This window comes from Leptonychotes weddellii, chromosome 2 (genome assembly GCF_054177405.1).
Source record: "Leptonychotes weddellii isolate Sample4059 chromosome 2, ASM5417740v2, whole genome shotgun sequence".
NCBI lineage: Eukaryota > Metazoa > Chordata > Mammalia > Carnivora > Phocidae > Leptonychotes > Leptonychotes weddellii.
The window spans coordinates 74,775,267-74,797,444 of NC_138370.1; the positions used below are offsets into that span (position 1 = coordinate 74,775,267).

At 35.6% G+C, this 22,178-nt stretch overlaps 1 protein-coding gene across 3 annotated transcripts in view; it reads left to right on the forward strand.

Moving 5' to 3' along the window:
• The window catches only part of SLC7A11 (solute carrier family 7 member 11), a 74,339-nt gene that overhangs the window by 23,843 nt on the left and 28,318 nt on the right, over positions 1-22,178 (forward strand). For all 3 annotated transcript variants that reach the window (XM_081811865.1, XM_031025277.2, XM_006727157.3), the window contains one exon: positions 4,782-4,826. In XM_081811865.1, coding sequence (XP_081667991.1) covers positions 4,782-4,826 — 45 coding nt within the window. The remainder of the gene's footprint in view (positions 1-4,781; positions 4,827-22,178) is intronic.

The following is a 22,178-nucleotide window of genomic DNA, read 5'->3' on the forward strand; positions in this document are numbered from 1 at the left end:
TTTTAAAGATTTATTTATTTATTTGAGAGAGCGAGAATGAGAGAGAGAGAGAGAGTACATGAGAGGGGGGAGGGTTAGAGGGAGAAGCAGGCTCCTCGCCGAGCAGGGAGCCCGATGCGGGACTCGATCCAGGGACTCCAGGATCATGACCTGAGCCGAAGGCAGTCGCTTAACCAACTGAGCCACCCAGGCGCCCCTCCGCTCCCTATTTTAAAGAAGAGGAAACTGTTGATTTTCTCCTATTCTTAAGAGGGGTTCGAGTATAGTGCTGGAAATGAAGACCGGGATTTTAAATGCAATGTTACCTGATACAAGTGGCTTGTGCAGAGACAGAGGAGTAACTGCATTTCTCTAACGGGGTTGTTATGCTACCTGAATGCTGCATTGTGGATAGGTAGAAATAATCTGGTTGTTAATCTATGGCCATCAGTCTTAGAAAAAGGAAACCATGTCTAGAAGAAATCGTCTCTTGGCTCAGAGTTCCAGAAAAAAAGCTAATACCTGGTTGTACGTGGAACAAGATGGAGACAAAAAGAGTTCACAGAGAGGGGTATTTATTCCCTTCCCAAATGTAATCCTGCCTCTCTGACCTCTCTCTGTCTTTCGCAGTATAATGACAAGACTAGGTGATGGAATTATAAATGGGACACTGTAAATGAGTCTCCACTCCCCATGCAGCTGCCGTGACAACGTTTGATTCAAACAAAAAGTGTGGGGGGCATTGCAAATAAGTCAGACAGAAGCAGCTACTGTCATCAGAACTTAACCATCTAGGGTGTAAGTAAAAGCAGCGAGACCTTTGTCGATGGGGAGGCCTTGCTCTGTTAGCAATTCAACTTCGACATGGTGAATAGGAAAAAGACCCTGCCAAACCTTGGGTCTGATTACAGTAGGCTTTTGGCTATGAGCAGTGCAGAACCTTTTCAGAATGATGAAAACTCCTTCACAGAAACATGATTAGGGGGAAAGAAATCATTAACCCAGCCAGGTCACAGAGTTGGGTCAGAGCAACTTTAATATTATTGCCAATGTCTGCATTGAGAGAGATATGTCTGCCAGTCTTCCTCGTGGCCCAAGGGAACTCAACCAATTTCAGTCCCATATCCTGATCCAAAGCTAAATATTGCTTCGTGGGGTTTTTTTAAAACTGTGTAATAGAAAATTTTTCCATGTCTTTTTTCTCCCTTTTAAATCCGATCCTCAGTGGATTTAGTCTTTCTAAAGTACCTGCTGGGATTATTTTGTACCATTGTGTCAAATCTAATCTAAAGAATAAGCTTCTTTTTAAAATAATTCATAGTTGGGTACTGGGATGCATTGCCAGCTTTGTGATACTTTTTATACACAATTATGGAAAAGCTGAAACAATAGATCTTGTGAACATTCTCAAGAGGCCTTGAGGAGATGTAAAGCAAGGAGAATGCTATGGACTCATTGCTGGAGACTAGGAAAGCATAAAGGTGTATTTCCCACAGGATGTGAATGTTTGGACCAAAGTAAGAAGCTTTCTCCTTCACACCCCCACCCTGCCCCAAGCCCTTTCCTTTCCTCTATTCTCTGGAGCTCTGGCAAATATTTGAAATTGTGTTCCTTTTTTCACAAATATTTCCTTTCTTGCTGTAAACATTGTTGGAAAATATCAGTTTTTAAAACAACTATTAAGAAGGAACTGGATATTTTTGACATGAGAAGCCTGGAAACATTTGTGTGTGTATGTGTGTGTGTTATTTTATATTTGGGTTTTCTTTCTTTTTTTTTTTTTCCTGCATGTTCTTCCTGTACTTCCCATTGCTTTGGCCTTATAACACATGAAATCCCTCAGAGTGCATATCCCAGATATAAGTATTGATTGTTGCTTGCCTTCGTGGTGTAATTACAGCCTCTATTTTTAGAAGCTTACTTTCTAGTCATTAAAAAATAAACTTGACTGCTAACTTTTTAGATCACCTTTACTGCTACTGTTCTGTCAGCTATTCAAATGCTTCTACTTAAGACATAGTCCTTAAAATATTAGATGCCTTAACCTTCTTAAAAGATAAACTGAAGCATATTAAAATTTTTAAGAGTTTATTTGAGCAAAAGTTGATTTGAATCAGGCAGCATTTAATCTAGCAGATAGAAAGGAGCTCTGAGGAACTGCATAAAATGAGACTTTTATAGGCAGAAGGGAGCAGGAACAAACAACTTAGTGTAGGCAAAAAAGCAGGTTGGTTTTTGCAAGGTTACTTTCATGTAAGCAATGGCAGGGATCTGTCAGGAAGATTACCTAACTAGTACCAATCAAGTGATTCCTGATTGGTTTAAAATTCCTTTCCTGGGAGAGCAGAAACTATAATTATCTTGGTTTGGTGTTGTGGGGCTTAGCATAAGCAACTCCATTTTGGACTTGTTGTCTAGTTTTTGACAACCATGAACATCAACTTCCTAGTTGTGAATTTAGATGGGTTTTTATAAAGATAAGACAGGTTTCTCTTTCTTATTTTAAATTATGAGATACTTTAAGTATATTAAAGCTGTTGGGCTAATATTTTAGCCATTTGGTTTTAAGTAATAGAAAAATTTGTACTTACAGACCCAAGCTTCTGTGTACCTATATAATGGCTGTTTTGCCTTCTGCAGAAAAATAAGAGAGCAGAAGAGTGTTTTGAAAATACGACTTTTTATTTTGTGGAAATGACCTAAGCCTATCAAATGAAGAGGTAGAAATGTCTTTGTCTTTATATGCTTAGCTCTCCCATATGATCCCTTGGTTTTCCCATCTTCACAATTCAGTTATCTATGTATGCTTATTTGAGGATGGAGTCTACATCAGTTGTACATCTTGGAACCTGGAAAAAGAACTATACGTTGCCTAACTGAACATAATACAAAAAAAGAATTATAAGGGCTTTAAAGAGTCTCGAGCAGTCCCTTTCGATTGGAAAAATAAGGGTAAAAGGTGGTAGACATTTTCTGGGTAGGATAAGTAGAGTCATGAAGTAAAAGAAAGGAATCTGAATTTCTCTAGGGCCATAACTTTAGGGTAATATTTGTAATCCTATGACACTTGAAAGTGAAATATTGTATGCCTAGAATGCTTTTTGTCATGTGAGGGATCCAGAAAAGTGTTCAGAACTTGGGAAAACTGCATAGTCTTGTGACTTGAGGTTATTTGGATGGGCATATACCAGAAAACAGTGAATGGAAAGGAAGAAGTGCAAATTGAGACTCTATTATCTTTGATACCACTGTCAGTTCCTACTTGCCCTCTTGTGTTTATATATGGCCAACTCCCTAAAACTGTGAAATGCTATTGTCATACATCTCTTGCTCTACAAGCTTTGATTGACTTGCCAACACCACTAAAATCTGGATTCCTGGAAGCCAAAGGCCATCTGGTACTTAAATTCTGTTCTTACTGCTCCTGCCACACTTTGCAGTGCAAAATAGTAAACTGTTGCTCACACCCCCATGCTCATGCGGTGTACTCAGTCTGGACTGTCCTTCACCACTTCACTAGGGCTCAGATGTTGAGCATTTCTGAAGACTCCACTTGGGTGATGCCTTCTCTAGAAAACCTTCCTGACTTGCCAGTCTGGGTTAGGCCTCGTCCCTGGCTCCCACTGTGCCCTGTATATAGTCCGGCACTGACGCTTGTGTTCTGTCACACTATTCTATTGGCCATTCTATAAACCATGGGCTCCTTGAGGAGAAATACTGTGGGTTTCCCACTTTGCTTTCCCCACTCACTGAAACATGATAATCTCCTATATTGCTGGGAGTGCAAAAACGGGAAAAAATTGTTTGGCAGTAAACATACATCTACCCCATGACCCAGTGATCATATTCTGAGTATATGCTGGAGAGAAATGATTGCATGGTCCCCCCAAAAACATGTACAGGCATATTTATGATATCTATTATAACAGCTATAAGTTGGAAGTAATCCAAAACCATCAACAGTAGAATGTATGGTGTAATAAAATGAACAACATCAATAAAAATAACGAATTATTGCTACATATAACAGCTTGGATGAGACTCACAAAAAAAAAAGTCCAGAAAAAAAAGCCAGATGCACAAAAAAATAATTACTGTATAATAGTAATACAAGCAAATATTAGTCTGTTGTGGTTTTTTTTTTTTTTTAGATTTTATTTATTTATTTGACAGAGAGAGAGAAAGAGAGAGAGCACAAGTAGGTAGAGAGGCAGGCAAGTAGGTAGAGGGAAAGGGAGAAGCAGACTCCTCGCCGAGCAGGGAGCCCGATGCGGGGCTCGATCCCAGAACACTGGGATCATGACCTGAGCCCAAGGCAGACACTTAACCAAATGAGCCACCCAGGAACCCCAATATTAGTCTATTGTGATCAAACAAGTAAAACTAATCAAAGGTGATAATCGAATAACAGTTGCCTTTACAAGAGAATGGTATTGACTGGAAAGGGCCATAAGGGAACCGTCTAGGGTTCTAGGAATGTTTTATCTCTTGATCTTTTTGTTGGTTCCATGGGTGTATAAATATGTAAAAATTCATCAGGTTGTTGATTAAGATTTGTGCACTTTACTGTTCATATGTTATACCTCTATAAAAATGTTAAAAAATAAAAAAATAACTCTATACTTATGGTTTAATAGAAAAACGATTTGTGGGAACTTTGTTGGAGATTTTTATCTTACAATAAGTATTTGTTTTTAAATTTTTTATAATTCTGAGTTTGATTGTAAATGTTTAAAAATTGACACTTTGGGTTATAAGTGTAAAATATGTTGATAATTTATAACTCATTTATATCTTTTTAGGTTCTATCTCAACTTTGTTACTGAAGAAGTGGAAAATCCTGAAAAGTAAGTTGCCATATTTACTCTGAAATATTTATGAGGAATAAAATGTAACGTTAAACAATTGAAAAAGCAGACCTAAAGAAGGTCCTCAGTATGGGCTAATTAACTTTATCCTTATCCTCCTCCTTATCATCATTTTCTTAGGCAGATAAAATTTATTTGAATTTATTATAAATTAGATGTAAATAACTTTATTGTCTATTCCACATTCAACACTAAATTATCTGATAACCTGAAAGTATAAAATAATAAAGTTATATTTTAAGTAATCCATTTCATAAAAGCCTATATACAACTTAACATGGACTTTCAGCTGCCTACAAATGTTCCATAAGGCATGAACTCTAAAAATTGATTTTTTTCTAATAATTCGTGTGAGTTTTTTGGTTACTATTCAATTAAAGAAAATAATGCAATTAATGAACAGTTAGTTATGAAAGCTGAGAAGTAACTGCAGAATGCTATAAAAACTTGTAAATTTTAGTAGCTGGATGATTGCTTTTACTTTTTGTTCCTAGGTAATACTTTTGATGATTAGGTAATTTGATGATGACTTACATAATGTTCCTAAATTGAATTATTTTTAACTCAGGACTTAGATAAGTGACTTTTGTGGTTTCCATAAAAACGTTTGACTTTATACAGGAAAGCAACATAATCTATGGGCAGAAGAGGGAAATTTTAAGAAATGCCATGTGAGATATGGACTGAATTATTAAGTAATTTAACTCATCTGGCATTCATTAAACATCTACCATATTTCAACCAATGTGCTAGGAACTTCTTACATGATGAATAAAACTTGTATTTACGATTTTATGGTCTAGTCAGTTAGTCAAATATGTAAACAAATGAAAGTAACATAGTATGATGCCATAATAGATTATTTACTCAATTTGACAGAGAGTAAAGGAGGAAATACTTAACTCTGTCTAAGGAGATGTGCTTAATATGTAGAGTCTCAAATGATGAACAAGTACTTTTAGGTAAAAAAGAGTGAGAAAGAGTGAGAGTGAGAGAGAGAAGGAAAAAGGGAGAAAGACATCCAAGAAACAAAACATGTACAAAGGTGAGTCAGTATGAAATTGCCTAAGTATCAGAAAATAAGCTCAAGTGTTCACAATTCACATTAAGGTAGACGAAGAAATTCTGGCACTAAGTATATTGGGAGGGAGATAGTAAGCCACCCTTAGATCTGGCCACGTAGTGGGGTTGTCAGAATTTTGAACACGCAAACCAGCAATCGAGGTTAAAATGATGTTCATACTATCTGATTCAACTGATATGCAAATCAATATGTAATTTAAACACGTGAAAAAGTTATTTTATTGAGAAATATGAGAAATTTATGACAGTACTTTCATATTTATAACTGGAATTGTGGTAGAGAACATACATTTACCAGGAACTAGTTTCTTCTAGCATTACTTTGAAATGATCAGCCACTTTGTGACTCTAAATCTATTGATTACAGAGATAAATAGGTTGCCCTGTTTTTACTGTTTTTGAGAATAGTGTGTAAGTGGTAACACAGAGCACATACTGCTCTTACTAGATTTATGTATGTAAAATATGTATTGAATTTCTATTGTATAAAAGAAATATCTATGATTTATGTCTTTTAAGTCTAAAGACCCTTTAGAGAGCCCAGTTACTAAAATCTAGTATCAGAAATATTTCTTAGGGGCACCTGGGTGGCTCAGTTGGTTAAGCGACTGCCTTCGGCTCAGGTCGTGATCCTGGAGTCCCGGGATCGAGTCCCGCATCGGGCTCGCTGCTCGGCGGGGAGTCTGCTTCTCCCTCTGACCCTCTCCCCTCTCGTGCTCTCTCTCTCAAATAAATAAATAAATAAATCTTTAAAAAAAAAAGAAATATTTCTTAGGAAAAAAAAAAGGCAAGCTGTAGGTTTGTGGATAGGCCCTATAGTGTGACATTTGTTATATGGTGTATCAGTGGAATACAGTTCAGATTCTCTTGTAATGGTGTTTAACAGTTTAAGTCTGGTTTTATTTGCTGTATATATAATCCTATTGTGTATATTAAGCAGATTTTGAAATTATTTATGCCATGATTACCCTGATCTGAATTTCTGATTCATTCTACTGGAAAAGTATGCCATTCAAGGATTTTCTGTCTCTCTCTTTCTTTCTTAATTTAAGGGTCTTAGTTTTACATGTTGATAATGTCCATGATTCAATATGTACAACTACTAAAGAACAGTTTTGTATTGATCTGGTGTTTTGTTGTTTTTGTTGCAAAGAAGTTTCCTCATCTCAAAAAAGTGAGAATAATTATAGCACTTACCTCATTGGGTGGTGGTAATGAGTTAATATGTATAAAGTGCCTATATTAGTGACTGTACTTTTTAATCTCTACATAATTGGTTGTTTTTACTGTAATTATATTCTGATTTTAAGAACAACATAAAGTGTTACTCATATTAGAGTATTTCCTCGGTTACAATATCCTAAGCCATTCTCTTTCTTCAGTATTTTTGAAAGAAATATGAAAAATTATTTCACACCATATTGAAGCCTGTTCCATAAACTTTCAGCGCTGAAATTGAATATGCGTTTTATGATCTCTCCTCTTCTTGTGTACAGATTTCATTTAATTTTTTATATTCAGAGAAAATTAGTATTTTAAAGAAAAACATAAGATATAAGAGTTTCATAATAATTTAAAAGTAACTGTCAAAACTGATTCAGACTGATTATTATCACTGGGTATGCCAGACGAAATATTTTCATTTTCTGGTAATCATGATTCTGCAAATGTCATTAAATATTTCTAAATACTTTTAATTTGATATTTTAAGGTCTTAAACTAAGGAACTTCTCAGGAGAGATTAAATAAGAATCTATGAAATTTTAGGTCAAGATAATTAGTAACTGCTAAGACTTAAGTTGAAGAAAGAAACCTCTGGTACTTTTTTGTTCTGCTATACTAGGGTACTTAAGTATCCAATTTTTGCCTAAAAGATTCTGTGTAAAACTTAGGTAACATGTTTGTTTTCTCAAAATCAGAATGTGAGAAATCCACAAAATCCCCTTAATGGAAAGCAAAGACTAAATTTGTACTGTGTACTTATCAACCAAAGAAATTCAGGGTTTTAAGCAACTTATTCAGTGTCTTAATTTTAAAAACAGCATTTCCCTATAACATTGACAACCAGTCCAGGTCTTTTAAAACTAAATCTTATTTTTTAAACACAAGGAACAATTTGGGAAATATTTATGGTTGAACATAGAGAACAGATGGTAAAGTTATGTGAACCTCATCCAGATGTGTAATTTGTATTATTTTGTAGGTAGATACAGCTCCAAAATACCTTTAGTTACAAGGGAGAATAATTATAATTCCATCTCCTTTGTGACATGCCAAGATAAATGTGTTTCCCAATCAGTCACGGGTGCATGTGTCCAGGTGTGCTGCAACGTGTAACTTTGTGGCAGCTGGTGAAATGAATCATCGGCTGAACATACAACGCCTTTTACTATCCTCCTCCACCTAAGCAATAAAATTTTGCTAAAATTGTGACCTAATAGAAAAAGTGATCATTAATTTAGATCACTGAAAATAACAATGTGATTTAAAATATACAGAATGTAGAATAAGTTTTCATGATCACAATTGACTATCCTTTACATATAATTTAATTTCAGTGGAAATCTTTCAAATTACCTAATGTCACTCTAGGGAGTAATTTCGGAAGTGCTGTTACGAGCATGACTTATAGTACAGTTCCCTAAGTGTTAAAACAAGTGAGAGGTAAACTGGGAAATTAATGGAATCAAAATAACTAGCTCATGACTTCTTTCTTGTATTATGTCTCACTTTCTCTTTAAAGCTTGTAAAGCACTAATCCTAAAAATTGGGGTAAAATTCCTGCTCTATGATTACATTTATAATGCTAAAAATGTTCCCAGTGTCTTTTTAGAGTGTTTTCTTCTCTAAAGAGTAGTTTTGGATCTAAGGAAGTATCAATCCTTTAAGAGGCACTTAACATACTTACGTAAAATGACAGTAATTATTGTGGAAATTTTGTAACATTTTGTAATTATCTATAGCATGGTGGCTGACTCCGTAAGAGTAAAAATAGTATTCTGAGGAGCAAGAATGTCCAAAGTTTGAACCATGAAGGTGATAGAATCCCAAAGAATATCTGAATTTTAAAGCGTCCCCCCATCAAATGAAATGCCTAGTAGTAGTAAGGAAGGCTAATGTGTACCTTTGTTTTTAAACACTGAAGTGTTTTTCTTCGCAAATATAATGAGTTTTGCCTTATGATATTACTTGTGTGGAGACTATGCAATCTATCATTGTTCCCAAAGTTACACAGTGCAAAGAACATATCATTGAGATGTATAATGTTTGTAATCCTGCTCTTCGATTGATCAATCATGTCTTGTGTTGAGGAAAGCCAAGAAATGAATCACTTTACTTTGACCTTGGGGGTCTGAGATTAGTCGGTTTGTCTATTAGACTTGTTCCAGTGTTCTTCTCACTTCATTTATTCCCTCTGTCTTCAAGAGTTGGAAATAGTCGACTTGGTGGAAGTCAGTAAAGCTTGATATCATCAGTCATTTTTAAAGAACAGGCTATCAACATGGTCTGAATAATCAACTTTAATAGAAGGTTTAAATAATCAGAGTGTCATGTTTAATTAATACTTTGCCTGCTTCCAATTAATATTAATTGATGCCTGAGAGTCATCACACCTTGTACCAACGATAACTTAGAAGAAGAGAAACTTGGCTTGGGGAAGATGCCCAAAGACCTTTATTTAGGGCAGTGTGATCGATCACACTGGTTCATAAATGGTCCATAATCACGTTATTTGCATTCAGTTCAGATATTGCCATCTTAAATTCTTATGTGTTTCTATCCTTATTGATTAATATTAAGTCAGTGTAAAGGCATTTCTTAATAACATTATACTGTTTTATAAGGCCTGTTGCTTATAGGACATGTAAAACTGTTGACCTGGTTAAAAACACAGCAGAACAAACCAATCTGAAAATCTTGCCCGAATGTTCTATAGCTAAGTTGCATGACAGAACATTAAAGGTTGATTTGAGGTCTTTTATTTTGCATTTTGGCATTTTAAGGATGCAGTTTTCTATGAGAGGCAAATCTTCATCTTTATATACTTTGTAGCTTTCTAACTTAACAGTTGCTGGAAAATAGCATATAATGTCTTGAGTATATATATGTGTAGATTACTGCACTATTATGAGTTGTGATTTTTTTTATTACAAAACAATGTTATCTGCATTCTTAGAATATTTCTAAAGTTTATTTGACAAATACTCAAGTGATATATGTTCTTAAGGAATGTAAACTAATTTCCACAGAAAATTAGCTCACTGCAAATAAATGCATATAGAAAAATCTGGATTATTAAGCAGAATTAATTTGTAAAAGTATTTGCTGAATGAATTTCTTAAAAATGATGTCTCCTAATTGAGTTAACTTATAAAAAATTTTAAAGATTTTATTTATTTATTTGAGAGAGAGATAGAGTGAGAGAGAGCACGAGCAGTGGGGGAGAGGGAGAAGCAGGCTCCCCGCTGAGCAGGGAGCCTGATGCAGGGCTCTGTCCCAGGACCCTGGGATCATGACCCGAGCCAAAGGCAAACGCTTAACCGACTGAATCACCCAGGCGCCCCTAAAATTGAATTTATACCCAAGTTACAAAGATTACTTTGGCAAAATGAAGTATCTCTTTATTAATGAGAATAAGGAATAGTTAGAATTATCTTAGTATGTGACAGTGCTTCTCTTCAATCATTGAAATAATTGATGCCTAAATTAAAACCATTCTATTTTGTGCATTTCTTCTGGAAATATAGGTAAAAAGTTTGGTATATCCTTTTAAAAATATGTTTCAAAATATGTATATAATCATACTGGTTGAGCCACTGATATCACAGAGAAGAGATGGTTCTATGTTCAAAGAACAAGGTCACCAAGTTACTCTTCCTGCCTTTGCTTAGTCTAAAAATTTCTCAGTGATGGAACATGTGGTTGATGTACCCTGGGATCAAAATTCTTGCATTTCTTAGCTTCACATATGCATAAAAAATACATTTGGCTCAAACACAGTTTGTTCATGTAAAGTTGAAGTGTCAAATAAGTGGTGCAGAAATTATAGGATTGTATTGTAATATTTTATCAGGCAGTAATCGAAGAAGACAGATATTAATCCTTCAAGTGCTTTGTGGAAGCCGTTTAGTTTAGTTTTTTAGTTTTTTTTTTTTTTTAAGGATTCTAACCCCATTAGGTGGCAAAAATTTGAAGGTCAATGCTTTTGACTGTTTTACATCCTTTCATATTACTTGTTGCTAAATTTTAATTTTAATTTTATTGAAGTTTATATTTTGAGTTTAGAATCGTGAACTAATGTTTTAGGTGAAGTACAAGTGGCTGATTTAAATTTACCCTATGTTTCTGTTTCCTTTAGTTGTTCATAAAATAAGAGACCAGAAATGGTATAATGAGTGGAATCAAAAAATTTCAGAATTAGGAGGGCTCTTGGACACTGTGTAATCAAGCTTTCCATCAGAGACATGAATCACCTCTATAATAGCTTTAAACAGATATAACTCATATAAAATAAAATGAGAAACCGACTATACCTATTGTGAACTGGGCTACCAATATTGTTTGCTTTCACATGTTGATTAGCAACCTGTTCATTTCTGTGACCATTTCAAGCTTTGATAAATTGTTGGTGGGTAGCATAAAGAGGGTAGGGCAGACGTTTTGACTGTAACAGGTACAACCCAAATGAAAAATTAAATGACATACATCAGAGGTTACAGAGTTAGAATTCTTTTATCTGAAAGGAAATACCTTTTGCAATCAGATGTAAATGTCAGTCATTAGATTGTCTCCTGCTTTTGAGTTCACAGTTTAGTGACTCCCTATCCATGTTCTCATTTATGCAAATAAGCTACTTTTCTCTGTGCCTGGATTTGAATGTTAATGATCGTACCCCAAAAAGTAGCTCACAAATAAGTTTTACATTCTGGGTTATACTTGGTGAAAAACTTCTTAGACCACTGATATCTAGTCTGTGGTCTGCTGCTTGGCATTCATTCAGATTCAGTGTTGTTTAAGATTCTCACAAAAACAGAATAATATCCCATGTTGTTCTTTATGCACAGAGACGAGATGTATCCAGGCCATTATATTTACACTGGCCATACACTGGCATAATTTTGATAATTTTGTTCTAGTCATGATCAAACATTGACTTAGCTTATCGATCTACTCAGGAAAATGAGTAACTTTTGAATTTGTATAGGCACAAGCTAAAACTGTATTACCAATGTAAACATCTAAAAAGAAGCAAATGAAGTTGAGACTTCCCAGTGAAGAAAGATTTCCTTCACTTTTATGAACTGTGAAAATATTTACTTACTGAGTCTTTGGAAATAGCACTAGTTTAGGAAATCAAAATTCTAAGACTGTCTCCTCTTAAGTAGCTATTTGACCTTGGGCAGGCCTCTAAGTTGCTTCTGAATCTTTTTTTACCAGTTTTAAATAGAGGGTGTTAATCCCCATATTAGAGTTCTCATGGGGTTGTGAGGATAAAATATGTGAAATTCAAAAATGTTAATGAGCTCGACAAGTAATATACAAACGGTTGCCGTGTGCAACCCAAACCTATATTCTTGAAAGATTAGAATATTTCATAATTTTTGAAAAAAATTAGAGGATTAGCATAATTGTTTTATGAACAGGGGTGCCTTTTCTACACAAATGACCTATTAATCAGCTTGAAAAGTTGTTCTGCATCATCAGCAAAGTACCCAATTATTAGTAGATAAAAGGTTCAAAAGATGATGAGAACTGCTTTTTATTTAGTAGTCTCTAATCTCCCTTAGGTAGCAATATGCTCATGCATCATAATCAGGATACATTTCTCGGCAGATTTTTTTTTTCCTTCTAAACCAAATATTTGTATGCCCACACCCAGTACTGTCACCAGCATACTGGGGGCTGATGGTGCTGATATAATGGATGGACTATTTGTACTTCCTGTGCAGTCACTTATTTTTAGGTTTACTCTCTTACCGAGAAACTCCTTTATGAAATCTGACAAACAAGGGTTTGATCTGAGTGACTGGCATCATGTATTTAAATTTTTATTCTTATTTCCAGAGAACACAAGTATTAGTTTACCCCCCAAATGTTTTTTTAATGAATTTTTGCCTAGCTGAAAAATGCATAGCCTTTATTAAAAATATAAACAGTATTTGTTATCTTAGTAATAGATGGATTACAAAGTAGCACTTCAGATTATTTTCAATAATATGATGTATATTTTTTCCATTCTTTTTTTTTTAATGTGGGGCTCAAACTCATGACCCCAAGACCAAGAGTTGGAGGCTCTACCCACTGAGCCAGCCAGGTGCCCCTATTTCCATTCTTCAGTTGAGAAAGTTAAAGCTCATAGAAGTGAAGTAATTTTTCATGGCTGTGTAACTAGTGAGAAGATTAGGATTATAATCCATGTTTGATATAGTGCATGGACTGTTTGTTTTCAGAGCTTGTACTCTTTCCAGAAAAGTAGGATTTACAAAGGTAGAAGAGAGAAGTCAAGCCATCTCAATGGGGGATGGGCATACACAAAGTCCTAGTTTCAAGGAATAATGTATAGATTGCTCTAGCTTCAGCAAAGGATTGTAAAGAAGAGTGGAAGGCAAAATGGTAGTAAGATGTGGATGCTGATATGGGGTGGGCCTCCATTATAAGAATTTTGGACCTGAGCCAGTAGCCAATGGGATAGGGTGAGTGGGGGTGTGTTGCAAGTTTTGGGTATATATGAAATGGTGTTTAGGGAAGATGTACCTGACGGCAGGTTCAGTGGGTTTTCCTTTTGCGACATATGTACAGTTTAAAGAGAGTTTTAATCCACGAAGTCACATTTCAGGCTTCTTTTATACGTTTATTATCAATAAAAAGCAAATGTCTTTGAAAAGTTAATTGCCTTCTGGACCTGAACATTACTACAGTCAGACATGGTGACAAATAATGTGGCAGAAAACTCTGGCAAATAGCATCATAATGGTCACATTGTCCAAGCTCAAAGATAGGAACTAAACTGCTTAGAGAAAATAAATGAGTCAACCTGGTGTTTACATACTCTCTTAAAAAATAGAGTTGTCCTTTTTTTTTTTTAATGAAAAAGATGGAATAATTTATTCTCTATGCCAGAGGAAGAGCAAATGAGATCAATTTAAATGAGAAGCAAGTTCGTTTTAAGATAAAATTATATTCAAAAGTATTGAAACAAGAGAAATCTCAAAATAGAGATAAAAGAAATGATCATTTAGCCATGATTCTTTAGATACTCAGGTGGAAAAATGAGGCAGACCATTGCTTAAGCTTGCTTCTAATTCTATAATATTTTGGTTCTATTTTTAGGTTAGTGAATATATGGGAACCAATGCGGGGAATCACTTACTGCACCACAGGTCTATGTTACTGGACAGAGGTGTCACATGCTAGGAGGATAAAGGAAACCCTTGCTTAAATTGTAAGGTCAAATAGAATCCTGAGTCAAAGTTTGGAAATATTTCAAATAAGATGTGTCAATGATCTGGCTTTCAAACATTTGGTATTCTAGGAAAGGACGAGTTAAGGAGGGGACGGAGACAGCAGCCAGTACAGGGGAAGATTTGGGCTGGAAAGCAGCGGGTACACCAAGCACAGTGAGACTCACATTGGTGTTGTGGAAAGAGCTCTGTACCTGGAGTCACGTGACTAAGAACTTCCAGTTCTGGAAACATGTAATTCTGTGACCATAGCTATATCCTTTATCCTCTCTGAGCCTCCAATTTCTCAGCTGTGGAAATGGAATGGTAGAGTATCAAATTCTGAGTTTCCTTTCAACTCTAGTATGTTCTATGGTTCTTACAGATGACATGGAAGTACCTTGTTTGACATGAAGATATCATTTGGGAATATGGCCAATGGTGAGAAACGTAGGCAGGAGATCTGTCTCAGGAAGAAAAACAGACCCAGAGAAAGGGATGTTGCAGCCAGTTTCTAGATATCACGATGACTGGGAGATTAGGTAGGACTAAAACTTTATGAGTTATTTCAGGAAATGATAAGAAGTCTGAATGGACAAATGGGGAGGGGGGAAACAAAGCCAGAGTGATACCCTACCACATGGGAACTTAATTATTAGATCTGAAGATCTAGGATTAGATCTAAGCTGTGGAATCTAATTCAGTGGGGTCGCCTGAAGTACAGGATCCTGTGATATGTGGAGTGCACCAGGAGGGATAGGCAGGTGTTAATGCACTTGTTGGGGAGATTGGTAACGTGTGTGATGATGAATCCTGGATTCTGTTTACCATTTTTATCACATGTGCCTATAGAAGGTATAAAATAGTCCTATAAATAGGAGTGGGAGAGGGAGAAGCAGGCTTCCCGCAGAGCAGGGAGCCCGATGCGGGGCTCGATCCCATGACCCTGATCATGACCTGACCGGAAATCAAGAGTCGGATGCTTAACCGACTGAGCCATCAAGGCATACCCCCCTTCTTTCTCTTTTCAAGTTAGATATGTGGAACAGATAGGGAGAGCTATCTGTGACAAAAGCTTAATAATAATCAATACTAATGCATATTAGTTGAGAATGCAGTGATTAAACACCATGGCCACTGTTTTATATGGTAAGATCTACAATATTATATGGAAGATAGTTTATGAAATTAAGTATGGCATAGCACTCAAATATTTCATAATATGTTAAACTAAAGTTTATAACATACAGTCATATAACACAAAATAAGAGAGACTAAAGACCATAATGCATGACTTTGTAAGCAGAGTTATTTCTAGAGGCTGGTTGGTTGCCCAACACAGAGCTTTTTGTAGGCATCTCATGTCCCACCTCCTCCAAAGTGTCTCTCCTCTTGGCCTTTCATGATGTCATTTTTTCCTTTCTTCCTGACATTCTACTGTCATGGTCATTCTCTTAGGGAATAGATAGCAAAGGGTGTGATAATGTCTCTAAATTTCTAAATTCTTTCAGTTTTCATGTTACCCGTGTGTACAAATAGTTCTCCACCCATTCACCTTCTTCCATTCACACATTGGCACGGCTGGCCTAGTTTATTAGACTAACTACCTATTACAAATAAAAAACACAGTGGACTTGACCTTGAGAAAATATGTCACAAAAGTCTGAGATTTTTGAGTTGGGAAGGAAGTAGCCATCAAATTTTCTATCCCTTTCATTGTAAAGATAAAGAATTGAAGCCAGAGAGATGGATTAATTTGTCTATATTTACATTTGTTTGTATTTAAAATAACTGATCCCTTTCTAGTCCTCTTTTCAAACACTTAGCGTTGTTGAATACAAATCTAAAAGTGATGGATATGGCAAGATTTTAGCTCAAAATTAGCTGGGGGGAAGAATGTAATCATGAGGAGTGACTGTATGTTATTTGAGAATGGAACGAAACGGCTTTTAAAAATGTATAAAAGCATTAACATTTGCCTGCATTCGACTTTCTAAAGCTGTTTTTCAAACACATAATGAAAGGGGTCCTAGGCTAGCTGAATTAAATAATCTATTTCAGGTTGTTTACTGAAGGTCATTTGGTTACACGATTAAAACAGAAACTTTATGACTAGGAAATGCTGAAATGCTAGGATATTGTAAGGAAATAGTTGCTTTTTATTTTCTCTAAGATTTTTACTGACACACTGATTCTCAAAATAGTTCTGATATCTCTTTGGGGGGGCAATATGTAATTTTTCTGTATTGATATTATCAAACAATCAAGATCTCACTTGCCATATTCTGGCCTGGGGCAAGCAAAAGAGAAATTGACATAGAAGACATGATTAATTTTGTTTTGAGCCAGAAAATGACGAAAGACATGAGTGAGATAGATTGCAAGGGGAGGTCATGCTAATAAACTACTGATCTGTAGCTGCTCAGGGTCTGGTGGAAGAAAGGGTAAATGTGTTTTAAATGTATGTAAGTGTTTTGCTATTTGATCCTCTTCATGCCATGGCCTCTGGCCAAGGAGAGGCGATCAGTGGCAAATGCTGGAAGAAGACAATGGCCCGTTGAACTCAGCGATGTCCCTCTCTGGTAACACGGAGCCCTTTGTCTTTTTGTTGAGCCACAACCTGAACGCTGAACTGCAGTGAGGGAGACAGCTTCAGCCTGGGTATGGAGGTGCTTTTCAACCTTCAAGTTTCTGATGCAAGTCCTATTCTCCAAAAGACAGGGCTCCTTCTGCTCCTGTTGTTGCCATTTCTGTTTTCTTTTTTTTTAAGATTTTTTATTTATTCATTTGAGACAGAGTAAGAGAGAGTACACAAGCTGGAGGGGAGAGACAGAGGGAGAAGCAGACTCCCCGCTGAGCAGGGAGCCCAATGCAGGGCTGGATCCCAGGACCCTGAGATCATGATCTGAGCCAAAGGCAGATGCTTAACCGACTGAGCCACCCAGGTGCTGTGTTGTTGCCATTTCTAAGGCATCTCCCTGCAGACTTCCCTCACCTCTGAGACCGGCCTTCCCAGCTCCATAGCTCAGATCAGGGGCACCCGGGAGCGCAAGACATCCTGACGATCTCGTTCTCCTATTTCTCCTAAAAGACACATCTTGTTTATGCCATTTTTAAGTGGCTAGGATGCAAATTTCCACCTAGCAGTTATGGTCAAATGATCCATTTAATCAAGTTCTAGAAAGGAAAACTTCTATGTTTTCTAGACCCTGCTAGAAAAAGTAACAGTAAAACTTTATGATTTTCATAGTATTTTCATTAACAGTAGGGGGTCTTTCCCTCTTTTATTTTAGTAATAGTAGTAGTCAAATTTTAAAATACCAAAAACTATGTAGAAGAAAATTAAAATCACCTGTTATCTCATAATCACATCACATAGAAGTCCTGTTACTATTTTGATGTTTCGCTTTTTTCCCCGTGTGTAATGTGCCTGTGTTTGTGCTTTGCTCATATGTATTGCATTATATTACTTGAGCTAAATGTACGTATGCATTTTTCATTGTCACTTTGGCATTACATTATAGATCTACTTGTTTATGTGTTGTCTGTTTCCCCTATGAGGGCCTGGGCCTCCTTCTGTGTCATTCATTGCTCTATCCCCAGCAGCTCAAAGGCACCCATGAAGTCTGTCCTGCCATCCAGATTTGTCGTATCTTAAGCTCAGCTCTAGCGCTTTTTATTCATCTAGATCTATCCTGCTTTTTTCACTTAACATCATTTCATTAGATTTTCCTGGATCTTGTGGATCTTAGCAACACCGTTTGTAATAGTGATACAGTATTTCACTGGGTAGGGATACCAGCATTTACTCATTTTTCTGTTAGGCATTGAAAATGTTTCCAGTTTCTTTTAGTGTGATAATGCTGTGTTATACATTTAATAGATAAATCTTTGTACATATTCTATTATTTTCTTAGGAAGATTGCTGTAAGAGAATTAACCATGTCAAAGGCAATAAACTTTTAAAAAGTCTCTCTTTGTATTACCAAGATGCTTTCCAAAGCATGTACATTGGTTTCCTCACTCAGTAGTAGCAATACTTAAGAATACTTAATCAGGGATGCCTGGGTGGCTCAGTCGGTTAAGCGTCTGCCTTCGGCTCAGGTCATGATCCCAGCGTCCTGGGATCGAGTCCCGCATCGGGCTCCCTGCTTCTCCCTCTGCCTCTGCCTCTCTCTCTCTCTCTGTCTCTCATGAATAAATAAATAAAATCTTTAAAAAAAAAAAAAAGAATACTTAATCAGCATTGAGTGTCATTATTTACAAAAATCTTTGTTAATTGAAAAGCAAAAATTATACCTCATTGTTTTGCATTGCATTGTTAAAATCACATATGAGGCTTAATACTTTCTCCATGTTTAATAGCTGTATGTGGTTGACATTTTGGGGCATGAATATTTGTGATTCAACACAATTCTTTGTATATTATGGGTACTAATTCTTTATTATATTGATTGCCAAATTCTATCACAGTTTTTCATGTAACTAAATTTTCTTTATGATTTAGCTCATAGAACTTTGAATTTATATATCATAATTTAATTAAATATTTAAGTGTGCTATATTTAAATGTAAGTTTTAAAAATATTTCTGTGTATTGCTTTTCTGTCATAAATCTTTTTACATCCCTAGATCATTTAAATATCACTCATATTTTCTGTTTATTTGTTCCTGATTTCTTTTTGACATTAAGCTTTTTCATTTATGTGGAATGGATTTCTTTTAGCATGATATAATGTAGGCTTTTGATTCCCCCCCAATTTTTCAATATCCCAGCATTTGTTGAACAGTCATATTACCCCCTAGTTTACAATATTTACTTACTTAGTTTATAACACTAACTCATAAATTATGACAGTTGTTATATATTGTTTTTATGTTATATACTAAGTTGTATTTTGAGGTAATTTATTCTGCTCGACTTATCTTTCTATTGATACATCAGCCAATTACTATATAATTTTTATTGAAAGTTTTAATACTCTTTCTTATCTGGACAGAAAGATGGCCTTACTTATTACTTTTTCTCTCTGAATAAATAAATAGTATAACATATTTGGAGGGAGGCAGTTTCTACTCTTGGCTTTTCATGAATAGGAAGAAAAACTGTATAATGCTTTGAAATTTAACACTCATAGTTTTTCAAATTATCTTGGTAGTATTATCTTACAGTAGAATCTGCTCTATATAAAGATATATTCTACATGTATGGCTAAACCCTTTATAGTCCATACATTTCCTTTCCTGTATCCTACAGTTAGTTATTAACTTGTTTTCTTCTCTTTCTTCTTTTACATTTTGAAAATACTAATTAAAGTAACCTATAAGGTAACTCTCATTGATATTAGTCTCACTCTTTTCCCCTTTTTGCCTCTCTTTTTTAATCCCTGAGCTCTTTTTTTTTTTAAGATTTTATTTATTTATTTGAGAGAGAGAGAATGAGAGAGAGCACATGAGAGGGGGGAGGGTCAGAGGGAGAAGCAGACTCCCTGCTGAGCAGGGAGCCCAATGCAGGACTCGATCCAGGGACTCCAGGATCATGTCCTGAGCCGAAGGCAGTCGCTTAACCAACTGAGCCACCCAGGCACCCAATCCCTGAACTCTTCTAACGGAGCACCTTTTATAATGATTTTCTGTTTCCCAGAATATTTTTTTAACAAAACACCAAATGCCAAAATATTAATGAAAATATCAATGGAAACATGCAAAAATATTTCCTTATGATCCTTATAATTGTTGAAACTGCCCTTTAAGGGATCAAACATAAATGAAGTTAATTATTTTATATATATATATTTATACATTATATATACTATATTATATCATATTATACTTGAACCAGTTGAATTTATATTCCTGATAAAAAATCCTTTACTATGTACATTATAAACATGGTAATAAACACAGTTCCTAAGCAAACATACATTAGAAAGAATAAGATACTATTTTTTCCTTGACACCTTTCTTATATATGAACCAAGTATCTGGTGGAAAATATTCGAGTCACATTTTTATACATCTTTTAGGTGTTTACTCCTTTTTTTTTTTTTTTACAGAATGAGACTGGCAATGTTGGAATATTTCATTACTAGCCTCTGTTTTCTTATGGTGGTTCCCATTCACTTGGTATATTCTAAATTTATACGTAAAATTCAACACAAAACCACAATTGCGTTGCTCTCTCAAATCTAACAGTCAATCAGGAAGCTCAGGGTTTTGACCAGTTCTGTGAGTTGGCTGCCGTAGTATATTTAGAAATGAGTCTTCCTCGAGCCCCTTCCTTCCTCACTGACGTTGGTTCAGTCTGCCGTCCATTTCCATTGGCTGCTTCATCTTGATTGCGAGGTCAGATCCCTCCCACGGTTCGAACACCCTGTTGTTTGTTCTGCTGATACCCCACTGATGGCTGCCAGCCGGTCGTGCCGTGCTGTGTTTTATGGGGAAATGTTCGTGTGTGGTTGCTGTGTTTGATATTAAATCTGAGATGAACTTCAGGAGGTTTCCTGCTTTTTATTAAAAATGATTTTGGCTAGGGGCTGTGTTATCCTGTTCATAAATCAGGTGTTCTCAGAGATTTAATAATTTAGAATTCTCATGAGGATTTGGTGGAATAAACATTTCTTTTCTCGGTTAAAGCTGCCTCTTAACTTTTTTTTTTTTTTTCCTTTTTCCTCTTCACAGCTTCCCTTTATTTTTTAAAAGTCTTCTTTTGGAAGGTTTGTGCAGATCTGTCTCATGGCTGTGAAAACAATGTAAAAGAAAGTCGAAATGATAGCTTCATTTGGTTGAAGTAATTTATATTTGGTAACTTTTATGAGTCCTCCCATCACTATTGCAAACAAGTTTCTATTTTAAAAATTTCTTAAATCCCATGTTATATCTTCCAAATTAGTCCTCTTCTCTCCCTATTTTAATGAACCACATGTCCTAGAAATAAAAGATTGATAAAAAGAAAAAAAACAAAAACAAAAAACCAGAAGCCAAGGAGGCCGGGAACTCTTTCCATATGTGGTTACAAGCTACATGAAAAGCAGAGGTATCTTTGAGGGTAACAAAGAGTCCTGTCAACTCCTCTCAAAAATGTTTGTGCTACAGATTTAAAGGAAACACTTTGAGGGCACTTTATAATGCTCAGTGAATGATCTTAAGTTCTTTGTAAAATTTGGCCAGTATGAATAGATGGAAATGATAAATGATAATATTACTACAAATGTCCTCCTAAAATTCAGATGATTTTTAAAAAATATATTTGCAATAAAGTTTTGATAAAAGCTGAGGTATAAAATATAGTGACTTGCAAAGACATTTCTGCTGTGAGTATAAAATGGTCTTGTAATGTGGCCTTCCAGAGGTCTGACCTGATCTACCGATACCATTTTAGAATCTGGAAGAGTGGACAGCCACTTTTCCTTTAAGTGATCTTTAGTAATGATCAATTTTTTTCAGCCAGGATGATACTTTGAAGTTGTAATGATAGAAGGTGGTTTGATGTGCTGGTATTCCTGGTTGAGGATAGAATCGTAATCTCCAGAGCCCAGGAGAAGAGATTGTAAAGTTAGCATCCTATTCCTTCCTCCGAATGACAGAACAAGGCAATGGCAGGCATTTCCTTAGAATGCTCTGGTACATGAGCAAGTGCTCCACTGAGTTTTTAAAGTATTCTGTTGAACAATCTTTATGGATTAGCTCTATTTGCTAAAATGGTTGAATAATAAACTTTCAGATAAAATAGACTTTAGACTCTATTCATTCAATACCCTTTTTAATTTAATTTTTTTTTAAAGATTTTATTTATTTATTTGAGAGA